Source organism: Sander vitreus, chromosome 2 (assembly GCF_031162955.1).
Source record: "Sander vitreus isolate 19-12246 chromosome 2, sanVit1, whole genome shotgun sequence".
NCBI classification, from domain to species: Eukaryota; Metazoa; Chordata; class Actinopteri; order Perciformes; family Percidae; genus Sander; species Sander vitreus.
The window spans coordinates 18657537-18670240 of NC_135856.1; the positions used below are offsets into that span (position 1 = coordinate 18657537).

General features: G+C 37.4%; 1 protein-coding gene across 2 annotated transcripts; it reads left to right on the forward strand.

Moving 5' to 3' along the window:
• The first annotated feature begins 2461 nt into the window (after positions 1 to 2461).
• hgsnat (heparan-alpha-glucosaminide N-acetyltransferase) lies at positions 2462 to 12581 on the forward strand. Of its 2 annotated transcripts, XM_078259592.1 has the most exons (18): positions 2462 to 2660; positions 3557 to 3672; positions 3840 to 3976; positions 4095 to 4213; positions 4333 to 4402; positions 4685 to 4754; positions 5193 to 5296; positions 5652 to 5728; positions 5862 to 5892; positions 6439 to 6599; positions 6784 to 6899; positions 7587 to 7708; positions 8348 to 8474; positions 8688 to 8774; positions 8899 to 8976; positions 9172 to 9242; positions 10049 to 10161; positions 10929 to 12581. In XM_078259592.1, the coding sequence occupies exons 1-18, from the start codon at positions 2492 to 2494 to the stop codon at positions 11108 to 11110; spliced, it is 1950 nt and encodes a 649-aa protein (XP_078115718.1). In that variant the 5' UTR covers positions 2462 to 2491; the 3' UTR covers positions 11111 to 12581. The 2 variants fall into 2 exon arrangements, with proteins under 2 accessions (XP_078115718.1, XP_078115710.1); XM_078259584.1 differs by lacking the exon at positions 2462 to 2660 and having other exon boundaries at positions 3529 to 3672.
• Positions 12582 to 12704: the final 123 nt, after the last annotated feature.

A 12704-nucleotide genomic window follows, 5' to 3' on the forward strand; every position in this document is an offset into this window, starting at 1 on the left:
CGCATGCGTCACATGTCTGTGACGCTTACAGGCCATGATCTTTTTTTTTTTTTTAATTGCCAAAAACAAACAGCAACATACAAAACTCTCGTAGGGGAAAGAGAATATTCATGCGTATATACAAATGTTGCCAATGTACAAAAAGGTATTACCAAGGCAGAAAACAACAAAAAAGTTACTTAAAAATACACAAGTCAAAGGCAAAAAGGCTAGAGAAAATAAAATTAACATTTGGAGCGGCACACAAGGGGAGATTAATCAAAACAGTAGTTTCCTAGATATGTCACTACGCATTTTTCTTGCAATTTTAGAAGATTTGATCTTTTTCAGTGAGGAAAAAAACTATTTAAAATCATTTATAAACCAAACCAAGGAAGGCTTAGAACATCTCCACTTACTGCAATGAATATGATATTTACCCATAAGAATAATCCTATTGACTAAATCTGATACAGATGAATCTATATTATCCATATAAAAGAGGATGTGTGGCAAGGTGAGATACGGATATTATCAATCTTAAGTGACAGCCAATTATGTAGCTCGGACCAGAAGTTTCATCAGCCACCTCAAAAAATACATCTACATCAAATTTGAATCTTTTTCCTCAAAAGTCAGTGACTGGATATATCTTTTTATATCTTTATTTTAAAGTGAGTCTCTTTGACTTTTGGGGAAATGGGCCATTTAATTAATTTAAAATGTGTTTTTTCTATGGACAATGCAACTATATTTAGAACCTGTACACACAATCCTCTGTTATAATTAAAAAACAATTTAGATTTCAAAGCATCATTAATATATGTATTATTACATTTATTGTCAACTAAAGTACAATCCTTAATAACTAACTTTGGTAAAGTTGGTAAAGGTCTTATTCTTGCATATAACAATGTGCTTTGAATTAACTGTAATAGTGGTAGGTATTGCTTTACAGACAACCTGATCTCTATATGTACAGTTTAAATTATATTTGTCTAAGAAAGCATCATATTCCAAAAAGTTACCATTATCATCTACAACATCATTCACAAACACAATGTCCTTTTCATACCAATCATACCTAAACAATGATTTCCCATTGATTACAATGACCCTATTGTTCCATAATGTGGATCCATGGGGAGAAAAGTTATGGGTGAATATCATTTTCCAATATTGGACAATTTGTTTAACAGGAATTTTGGTCACTTCAAAATCACATTGCAAAAGAAAATCAAGCCCTCCTACTTTTTTAAATACATGTCTAGGTATGTGAAACCACATAGAATCTGGTTGTGATAGATATGTTTTCAACCAGTTGATCTTAAAGGTCCCAAACATTGATTCAAAGTCCAAGGCTTTGATACCACCCATATCATACTCTTTAACCAGCTGTGATTTCTTAATAAAATGGGTTTTATTTTTCCACAGGAATTGGAAAATAATTGAGTTGGCTTTCTTAATATTACCGGAAGAAACATACAGGGAGTGACATGGATACATTACTTTAGAAATACCTTCTGTTTTAGATAGAGTAACTCTACCAAAGATAGTAAGGTCTCTGGTAAGCCAGCAATCTTCTTCATATCTATTAAACGGTTAGAAAAATTAACATCTTCCCTTCTGGTAGCATTTTTAGATAAAACTATTCCTAGAAATTTCACTTCAGATTTAACCTTGATTGAAGAGATGATGGAATCCGTTGAGTGAATGGGAAGTAGCTCACATTTTTTAATATTAAGGGTTAATCCTGAAGCTTTAGAGAAAATTGAGACTGAATCAAGGGCAACATCAACCATGAATTTATTCCTTAAAAGGATTGCTGTGTCATCTGCAAATTGACTAATTTTAAATTCTTCCTTATCAAAAATTGAGATCCCATTCAAATCGGTGTTGTGAATAGTGAGCATGATAAGTGATTGGGTGGCCATGATGATTATCCATGAGATGTGATTATTTAAAGATGGAAAGAGTATAGCTCATTTGAGAAAATTCCCTATAAAAAATGGTCACTTTTAAACACATATATGCCAGCTAGTTCATTTATGGGTTGAAATAATGTTACCATACACAGTAGTAGTAGTAGTAGTAATAATAATAATAATAATAATAATAATAATAATAATAATAGATAAAAAGAGACGACATCACATAAACCAAGTCTATAAAATGGGCTTTAGCATAGACTAAAAATAAAGATTTAAGAGGTCATTGGGGCCAAATTTACCATAGCAACAGAGTGTACAATGGTTTCCAAGATCTTATTATGTAGGATAAGTGCCTCAGTCAAAATAAACTGTCAATTTACAGCAAATGCAATCATTTGCTAAATGATATGATCACACACCAGCCTGTTATAGTAGCATAGTAGCTATAACGTTAAGGTATTTAGCAGCAAGTTGAGGTAGTGATCCATTGAGGGCGACAAACAGGTAACGTTAATGTACTTTGACCCTCATCGCTCCCACTACAATGTCAAAACAAGAAAGGGTCGGAAGTGGCATCAGCTATGGCAAAAAGGAAACTGAAGAAGTCAAAAGACACAGCTTCAGTTTTAGGGGTAAAACCGGCAAGCCAGAAAGACATGGCACAACGAGAGAAATATATGTTTTCCCTTGCTGCCCTTGCTTTGGTTGTAGCCGTTTGCGCAGTACCACTGACAGCTGAAACATCTTCCTGTAAGTATCCAGGACTGTTGACCAGTGAAAACCTAGTTTATATAGTTACAATGTATATGCTGAAACTAATAGCAGTATAGTGCTTTATAGCTAGGTGAGCTAAGCTAATAACTTAATGCCCAGTAAACTTTTACAACACGTTCTCCCTTTTATGTGTTTAAATCACCTTGCAGCAATGACGGTGGCTTTCACCAACCACTTGGAGATTTACTACGTTATGTTGTTTAGCTAAGTCATGCCATTAGCTCGGGGCTAACTGTCGATAAACTCAAAACAGCACCAACTCAATGAACAGTTGACTGGCCAATAATGAGCTCCAGTCGTTTAAACTTCCCTCCTGGAGGTAGTTTACAGCTTAATACAGCATGTGACCACGGGGCTCTGCAGCCAGAACTTCAGCCCTCTCACATGCTTTTCTCTACCAGGCAGCAACTAAACTGACTGGCTGTAGTTTGCAGTTCGATTTTTTTGTTCACTGTGGCTAACTAACCCCTTTGGTATGGAATAGGATTTTCTCGTCCATAACGATAGCAGTGAACCATAGGTTTGAGGTAAGTAACAGAAGGCAAGATTCGCCGCTGTTGCATTTACAAAGGCATTGCAAAGCAACGCCTGCACTGTATGATTTCTCTGACTTACAACATGTCGGTCAACATGGAGTCAGGAAAGCTCGGATTATTCGGCATGTGTGCCCTTGGTTCTATCCAGTGCAGTAGCAAACATAGGGCTTCTGATTATATGAATGTTGATCATAACGTCGCTTTAGTGAGCAGTGGCTTTCCAGTTGGGTGTGGCCAGCTACATTGTAGGCTGTAGCATCTTTTCTGCATGTGGAAATGATTTGCTAATCGGTTTCGACTGATCTGCACAATGTGCACTGCTATGTCTCAATCCAGCTGGCCTATCTCATCATAAGCATACAATCTTGAGGATGGATGAGGCCATTCTGACTGTCAACAATGAGCTGGACACTGAGGTGGTGGTGTCCTGGATGTCAGAGCGATGCTTTCAGGTACACACACACACACACACACACACACACACACACACACACACACACACACACACACACACACACAACAAATATTCTCCTCTAGTTGATTCTGTAGCTATATGACTTGTTTCAGAAGAAGATAATGATTGTGTTCAGATCTGGAACCTTGTTTCCTTGTGTGCTAGTGTTTGTACCAGCAGCTTGGGGTGGTACCCGCAGGGCCCAGTCCTGGTCAGCCCAGTTCAGTAGATTTTGTTGTGAGCACACAGCATGGAATTACACTACAGCTCAACAGCACCCCTGTCCAGCTGGAGCTCTGCACGTAAGTTAGAGAACACAGACATGTTTTAGCTATCTTGTTGATTTGCAATCTACATATATAAAATGAAAGATCCATAGAGTGACTATGAACACATATAGCGTGTTATTTTTAATACCAGGGTCCCATTCCACTTTGGGGAGCACGGGAACTACTCTCTGTGGGTAAAAAATCTGAATGACTCCGCAGTGGTCAACTGCTCCGTAGTGACTGATGCAGACCCTGTCAACAGCTACATACGTGAGTCTCATACACATACTGTAAATGCATTCATAAGCATGTATGACTTGGACATGTGTCAAGTGTTTTGACGCTATATTCCTCCCTGTTAAAAAATGTTCTGCTCTCTCAACACACAGCGATCTTAGTAGCTTTTCTTATCTTTGCTGGACTGGCCTTGGCGTCCGCCATTGGAACAATAATATTAGGGTAATGTTATTTATTATTTTGTTCTTCTCTTGTTACTCAGTAAATCAGAAAATCTACAAAGGCATGTGTGCATGTACAAACAAAATCAAATCTACATGTGATGTGTAAAATTATTATTTCATTAGATTTAAATCACTTTGTTGAGATATTTGTCGCAGTGCTGTGGCATAAACATATCTTGCTGAGATTACTGCCAAGTACAGAGAGCCCCTGCTGCTGTATTCTTGTGTCTCAAATGAATTATAGAATTCCTCCTAAACTGACTGACTGCTTCTTGTCTAGGCTTGATGTAGTGAAGGGTATCCTCTTCCGACTTGGCGGCTCCATGGAGACGGAGAGGCTCATCAACTCAGTGAGTGTTTGTGTAGAGGATATTCTTCCAACTACAAACTGTAGGACTTTATTTAGCCAGATGGTACTATAACTAAAATACAAACCAAATACCTTTTTATTTAATAAGGTTTGTATTTTAATTTTGCATTTTAAAAGCTATTTGGAAGTTTGTTATGAAAAATGTGACATAACTAAAAAGTATTTGTTATGATATGTCTTTCAGGCCCTGTTAACATGAACTTAGTGCAGAGTTTTACACGCTTTTTGAATGTATCTTATAATTAAAAAATATTGAATAGTAGCACAAAGTCCATTACAGGCTGCATGTGTCTAGAAATGTTTTCCAAAAGCGTGTAATGGTCAAATCTTCAAGGGAATTGTATTATTCATAACTTGTAACTGTGTGCAGAAGTGTGTATGATTCCAACGTTGTTGATATCTAACTTTCATCATTCAGGAACTGGGCTCCCCTGGCAGGACAGCGTCACTAGTTGCTGACAACATCCTCCCTCCCCCCCCCAGCCCCAGCAAGAGGCTGCGATCTCTGGACACATTCAGAGGGTAGACCCCTGCTGCTCAGCTTTCTCAAAGAATAATCTTAACTGAGTTTACCACTTGGCCTGATCTGTCATTCTACTGTGTCATGTGATTCTCACTGCAGTGTGACATTTGGCCAGATGACTCAGGAATTGTGACTCATTAATGAGCCACTACGTATAATATTAACATGGATCCTGTGACTTGAAGATGTAGCATTTGTTTCACAGGGGTTTTCTTCCGAAAGTCAACCATTTAGCTGTGTGTCTGGGATATTTTAACTTTGATGCATAATTTGAAACAAATGTATCCATGTTTCTTAGCTTGTCTTGTTTGGTATAATTTCAATGTCTGCTGCATTTCCTCTGTTTTCTGTCAGTATCGCCTTAGTCATTATGATCTTTGTGAACTATGGAGGGGGACGATACTGGTTCTTTAGACACGAAAGCTGGAATGGTAAGCCCCACCTGGTTCTACTTTTTATTTTATTTATTTTTAACCAAGTTACAAACTGTTCACAGATCTTTGTAACGTGCCGTGGTATTGTATTTGATTTTAAAGCCTGTGTTTTCAATTTGTCTCCTTACAGGCCTTACTGTTGCAGATCTGGTCTTTCCTTGGTAAGCTCAATTTAAATGTCCTTCCCTTCCATATATTTGTACTGCAGATTAGTTGACCCCACTCTTGAATTGGACAGTTAATAAAATAATAATTTCCATTTACACATTTAAGTAAATATAAAAAATGTTTTGTCATAATAATGTCTCCAGTCCAAATACATGTACTGAAAGAGCACCAGAATCATCAGTACCATTGTGGAATTTGTAGGTGTTCAAAAGGAGTTGATGGATTGGATCCATTACCTACCTTATTGCTTTAATCATTTAGTGTTTGACCATGTTGCCTTTTGTGCTGGTATCATGTATTTCGGAGTGTTTTTTTGTATTTTTATTATTAGCTAATTCTGTCTACCAAAACAAAATGTTGTTAAATACAGGTTTGAATTTTCTTCATGGCAGCTGGATTCGAAAAACGGGCTCAACACTAAAACTTCAACTATCTCTAAAGAGAAGATTATACTTGACTAAATGAACCAAATGTCATTTTCACCTTCCTCCTCTTGAGTGTCTCAATTTCTCACACTTAGTGTGTCCCTGCTTCACCAGGTTCGTGTTCATAATGGGGACATCCATCGCCTTGTCAATCAACTCCATGCTCCGCGCGGGCTCCACCCGCTGCTCTCTGCTGAGGAAAGTTGTGTGGAGGAGCCTGCAGCTCTTCATCATCGGTGTCTTCATCATCAACCCAAACTACTGCCAGGGACCATGTGAGTATATAAACACGCTTATTTGATGTTGATCATAATATTGCAAACCATTTAGATGATTAATGCCCCATCTTGTTTGATACCGCTCCAAACTTTGACTTATTTCTTCTTTTCTTTCTTTGTTTGCTTGTGTGTTTCTCCCTGCATGTGTGCTGCTCGCACTCAATCCTCATCCACTCCACAGTTTCTTGGGACAACATGCGGATCCCTGGTGTGTTGCAGCGCCTGGCCTGCTCATACTTAGTTGTAGCCTGCCTGGATCTGTTGGTGGCGAGAGGTCATCTTGACATCCTTACAACGGTCAGCCAACAGCCCCATTTTACCCTAATTTTTTAACTTTCTATTAACCTTTGTGTTGTCTTCCCATCAACCATGCAACTTTGTGTTTTTCTGGGTTGAAATTTCAACATTTTGTTGTTCTTTTTTCCACACTCTTCTCTACGTTTTTGTCGATTTTATTCCAATCTTTTTTTGTCACTTTTTTTCCAATATTTTTTTTCTTCACTTTTTTGGTGTCAATTTTTTGAGTTTTTTGTCGTTTTTTTTTCCATTTCTTTACAATTTTTTGTCACTTTTTTTAACAAGTTTTTTGTCGCCTTTGGCAATGTTTTTCCGATTATCAGCGTTTAAATGTTTTTGTCGATTTTTTTTATTTTTATACATTTTTTTGATTTTTTAATTTAATTTTTCCTGCGTTTATGTAGCTTATTCCAACATTTGTCACATTTTTCAACTTTTCGTTGTCATAGTACTGATATATAAAGTTTTTTTGTAAACGGGTCAAATTTGACCTGAGGACAACAGGAGGGTTTAAGTGTTTAACTGGCGCAAGAGTTACATAACATACAATTGCCATATCTACTGTCGACACACAGCATTCATATATTCTGAGGTGCTGGATGTGTTCCCTTGTTTACCTTTCTATGATGTATTTTGAAGAAGAGCAAGACATTGTTTGATTGAGGAGTATCTGTCTATGTTCTCCAGGATGCTTTGTGGGCCCCTGGCCTTGACATCTTACTGTACTGGCCAGCCTGGCTCTGTGTGCTTTTCTTAGAAATCATCTGGCTATGCCTAACTTTCCTGCTTCCTGTGCCAGATTGCCCAACGTGAGTAAAACGGGGCATCTTTGTCTTTTTGTATCCATGTAAAAAAAAAAAAGAAAAAAAAAGAGAGAAATGCTCAGCAAGCAACAAGGTTTTGTCCACTTCTTAAAAAAAAGTATTTGTGTATTTGGTCTTTTGTATGTGTTTGTATGTCTGAAATGCAACAGCAGTTCAGTCTGATTATCAGGCAATGCTTTACTAGTGTCTATATCACTATATTTTGTATTCAGACCCAAGTTTAAGATTTCTAAACATTTTCTGTCTTTATTTATATTTAGAGAATTGGATTAACAATGCATCATAAAGGAAATTATAAAATAATTAACAATTAGGAGAAAAAAGTAGAATCAAGATTTAAATCACAATATGCGCCTGGGTAGCTCACCTGGTAGCGCATGTGGCCCTTTGCTGTATGTAATTCCGCCTATCTCTCCCCTTTCATGTCTAAGCTGTCATGTCATAAAATAAAGGCCATAAATGCAACTTTTTTTTTATTTTTTTTTTTTTTTAAATCAATCACAATTGATAATATCCCTTAAAATGTCATCCTTAGTTTTGTGTTTGTTTTGAAACCTTAACCTTCCTCTCGATACCCTTTATCCTACATTGATAACACTGACTTCCCCCGACTCTTCTGAACAGAGGATATCTGGGTCCCGGTGGGATCGGGGACATGGGCCTGTATGCTAACTGCACCGGTGGCGCGGCTGGTTTCATTGACCGATGGCTGCTTGGAGAAAGCCACATCTACCAGACTCCCTCGTCACGGGTTAGTGCCCAGCAAGACAACCCAAACATACAGAGAGTAGTCACATTTAGTCTTTTTATGACTTGGGATTTTAAGCTTGAGCTTACATATCAGGTTTCTCTCTGAGAGGTCCGTGCACAGTTGCTAACCCCGAACATGCCGAAATTACAGGTGATGCAAGGGTAAACTGTATTGTATTTACATAAATCCACTTGTGTTTCCATGTTAATGAAGGTGATTTATGCAACTCGTATGCCATACGATCCAGAAGGTGTTCTTGGCAGCATCAACTCGATCCTCATGGCTTTTCTTGGATTACAGGTATGTAATGCATATTTTTCTGGTTCTCTCTTCCTTTTTGTCTCTTGCTTTTATTCATATTTTTTTTGCGGATGTCAAGATTCATACTAATATAGCTTTTAATTGTATTTTAATTGTCGCCCAGGCAGGAAAAATAATCTTACACTACAGAGATCTCCACACACGCATAATGTCAAGATTTCTTATATGGGGTCTCTTGTTGGTAAGTACAATAACTTGTTGTATCACATCTTATGCTTCTATAGCATGTGCACATTTGTATCAGTTTATTGGTACTTTCAAGTATATTAAATGAGTCTTTTTTTTTTTATTTCTTTTTTAAATAGGATCTCAGTGTCAATGTTTGAGTTCTACGCTACACATTTAATTCATTTTGCTTTTCCCTTGTAACATACAGGGAGTCATATCAGCAGCTCTGACCAAGTGTTCTACAGACCAGGGTTTCATTCCTGTTAACAAGAACCTGTGGTAAAATTGCTTTTAAATGCACTTTGTGAAAGTTTTGGTCAGCAATTTAGTTTGCTGACTGAATGTTTGAGGAAGTTGCTGCAAGGGTAAGCAGTGAAACAAATTATAGGAGACATCCCCAGCTTTTATTATAGTTGTGTACCACCTTATCTCTATCCTATCACTCTATCTGTGGTTCATAGGTCTTGTTTTTTTAATGCATTTCTTAGTACTTTAATGCTGTAGGACTTTATTGTAGTTCTGATACTATTACTTGTTCTGCTGTATGGTATGTTTTTTTTGTGCTTACGATTATTTATGTTTTGGTGGGCCAGTGACAATTTTCCAGCTTGGTGGATAATAAATGTTGTAGTCCCCGCTATGTGAGCGAGATCCCTCCCCAACCTCACACTTGTGTGTGTATAATTCACAAAATTCAAAAACTTTCCGGGTTTCCACATTTTTGTTTCATTCCCAGCCAGCTACCTCCCCCACCCTAAATATCAAACACACGCATATTCATCAGAAAATGGAGTCCAAGAGTGTGACTAGCTTTAATTCTGAACTTTAGGCCAAAGTGGTCACCCATCCATGCCAGTGCTTGGGAGCATCGGCACAGTCAGAAGTTGTTAACCTTCAGCACAAGCCAGTGCAAATTATTGCAGGGATTTTTTGTGGAGGCATTGTGTCTTGTATGAAAGTTAGACGAGAGAAATAATAGAATGTCTGCAAACAATTGAAATCTCCCCACAACTACAGGGATATCTTTGATACATATTTCCAGTAGACTGCCTTCAACAATGCTGTATGTGTCTGTTCATTTCTAGGTCTCTGTCCTATGTGACAACACTGGCCTGTTTTGCATATGTGCTGCTAGTGCTGGTCTACTACACAGTGGATGTGAAGAAGTGGTGGTCTGGAGCACCTTTCTACTACCCTGGTGAGCATTGCACTGTATTGTCAGATTTACACTCTCCGGGTTTTCCCTGCCGTTATAAGGTTTAGGTGCAGCACCCGAACCGTTTTAGGCAGCACCTAAGCTGAATGAACGAATGTAACTAAAAGACTTTCCACAGACGTATAGATTGTATTTGGTTCCCAGTGGACTTCTTTAGCTTTAAGTTTTGTCTTTACATTTTTTTTAGTGTTATTCATTTATTATCTGCTCTAGCTTTTCCAACGTTTTAGACACATACGGTGATGATAATGCTCCAAAATAATTATAATAAAATGTAAAGACGCAGAACTAACACAAAGGGACACAAACCGACTACAAAAAGACGCCAACTGACCACAGAGACCCAAAACGACCCGAAAGAAAACAAAAATGATTAAAAAGATACATTACACGACTACAAAGAGACCAAAACCCACAAAGAGACAAAATGTATGGGGAAATTGCATTTTTGTATTCAAAACGTCACATTTTCTTGAGGAATGTTGCCTAGCCCCCCCGCCACCGATGCCATATGCGCACCTAAGTCTTCCACAAAGCTAGGGAAAACACTGCACTCAGGATCAGTAGACAATTTTATATAGAAGTCAAGTGTTTGTGGAGATGTAGTTTAATATTAGAGCTTGTATGATTTATTAAGTCTACACAATCGCTGATATGTCTAACTTCTGTCTGTAAGGGAACAGAGAACTTAGATTTACCAAATTTACCACTTTTAAATTCACTCTTCACTCTTACTTTTGTGATTCCAGGTATGAACTCCATCCTGGTGTACGTGGGCCATGAAGTGTTTGAGGAGTACTTTCCCTTTCGTTGGCGAATGACCAACAGCCAATCCCACACCGAGCACCTCACCCAGAATCTCGTGGCTACTTCCTGTTGGGTCTTCATCTCCTACATGCTCTACAGAAAGAAGATTTTCTGGAAAATTTAGAAGTGGAACTCCTGAATGATGGCACATTCAGACAACAATACCAAAGGACATTGTTTACATCAGAATTGCTGGAGTTAAAATCTGAAAAAATTTGGAAAGCGGGAAACAGGAGACTGATTTATTTTGTCAAAACTATGGTGGTTCTCTGTTTCTGAACATATGTTGGTTTCTTCTTTTAAACGGCACATCTTTTTGTTTTATTTATTTCTTTTTCATTTTCAGTCACTACTTTATAGGACCATACACTTTTCTCAAAGATCACATACGAAGCAGCTCACCTATGCCAAATATCTTAACTGACTCAGGAACTACTTGTCCAAGAATAGTTTGAGAATTTGAGAACTATGAACACTGACATTGTTAATCTGTTTTTTGACACTGTATAGAAGTTGGTTTTCATTCCTCATCTTGTACCACAGACTACAGCAGCAGGGTGTTGAAGTAGATGTTTAACAAGCCCTTGTTAACTTCCCCTTGATAGAATCCCTGCTGCCAGCCGCCTTGTATAAGTACTGTTGCATTACTTTGAAAACTGAAGTGTTTTTTTGTTTTTTTAGATTGACTATCCAAGAGCAAAGGAAGACATTAAATGATGTAACCATCAAGCGAAAAGGCTACCAAGAATGCACTGTGGTCTTTTGCAATTTCCACTGCACACTGTAAGATGAAGGTGATATTTCAACAAGGAGGAAACACTATGTCGCTGTTGTTTTAAAATATGACAGTTAAACATCTGCAATATATCATTCCTTACTCAGTTCTCTGTTTTTCATTTGCAATCCTCTGCTCCCTCGCTCAGCGAGTCAAGTGATGTGTCATATGATGCAGCATGTCATCAAGTGCTGGTTGGGAAGTGAAGGAGAGCTTGTTGGATGAGAGGTTGCCTGATTTGCATTTTGGTCAATGCAGAAGCATGCATGTGTATGACTTTATCTTAAAAAACAGAAGTCACAGAACTGAACTTTTTTATTTTGTTACACATACCCCTTCTTACGTTAGAAATAGAAATAGTTTCCTTTCTCTTGCCAAAAGTTTGCTCTTTGTGATTGACTTTATTTTTTCCCCTCCATTTTGTTCAATGTTTCACGAGTTTATAGAAAGCAATTGGATTGTTGCCCATGTACAGTAGTTTAATTATGAGATTTATAAATACATATTTGATGACGTCTTATCTCATCATCAGACTGTGTTGTCATTACTCCCACACTGCTATATAAATATGCTCCCTTCTACAATTGGCAGTTGTAATAAATATTACTTTTATTACCACATTATTATTATTAACAACACATTTTGCTAAATCATGTTAAATATGTAGAACATCCGAAAGCTGTAAGAGATTTTGGAACACTTGTTTATCTAGTACTGTTTAAATTTATGAAATTAATTTTGCCAAACTTTTATACATTTATTTTTTATATTCACCATTTGAAAATATGTTAATGTAATAAAACATATTTTTAAAATATTATTGCTGTTTGAGGGTGAGTTTTGTTGTAATTGTTCTAATAACTTATTTCTGATCAGGCCTTTAAAGCAGGGGGACATTTTATTGATTTTCTAAGAAGAATAATAGTTATATAAAGACCATAAA

Bases quoted from the DNA above. Each gene is read 5' to 3' on its own strand.
- hgsnat (XM_078259592.1), top strand. From the start codon at position 2,492: ATGGCAAAAAGGAAACTGAAGAAGTCAAAAGACACAGCTTCAGTTTTA. The intron at 4,214-4,332 runs GTGAGTCTCATA...CTCAACACACAG, and splicing joins CCCTGTCAACAGCTACATAC to CGATCTTAGTAGCTTTTCTT. The intron at 7,709-8,347 runs GTGAGTAAAACG...TCTTCTGAACAG, and splicing joins CCTGTGCCAGATTGCCCAAC to AGGATATCTGGGTCCCGGTG.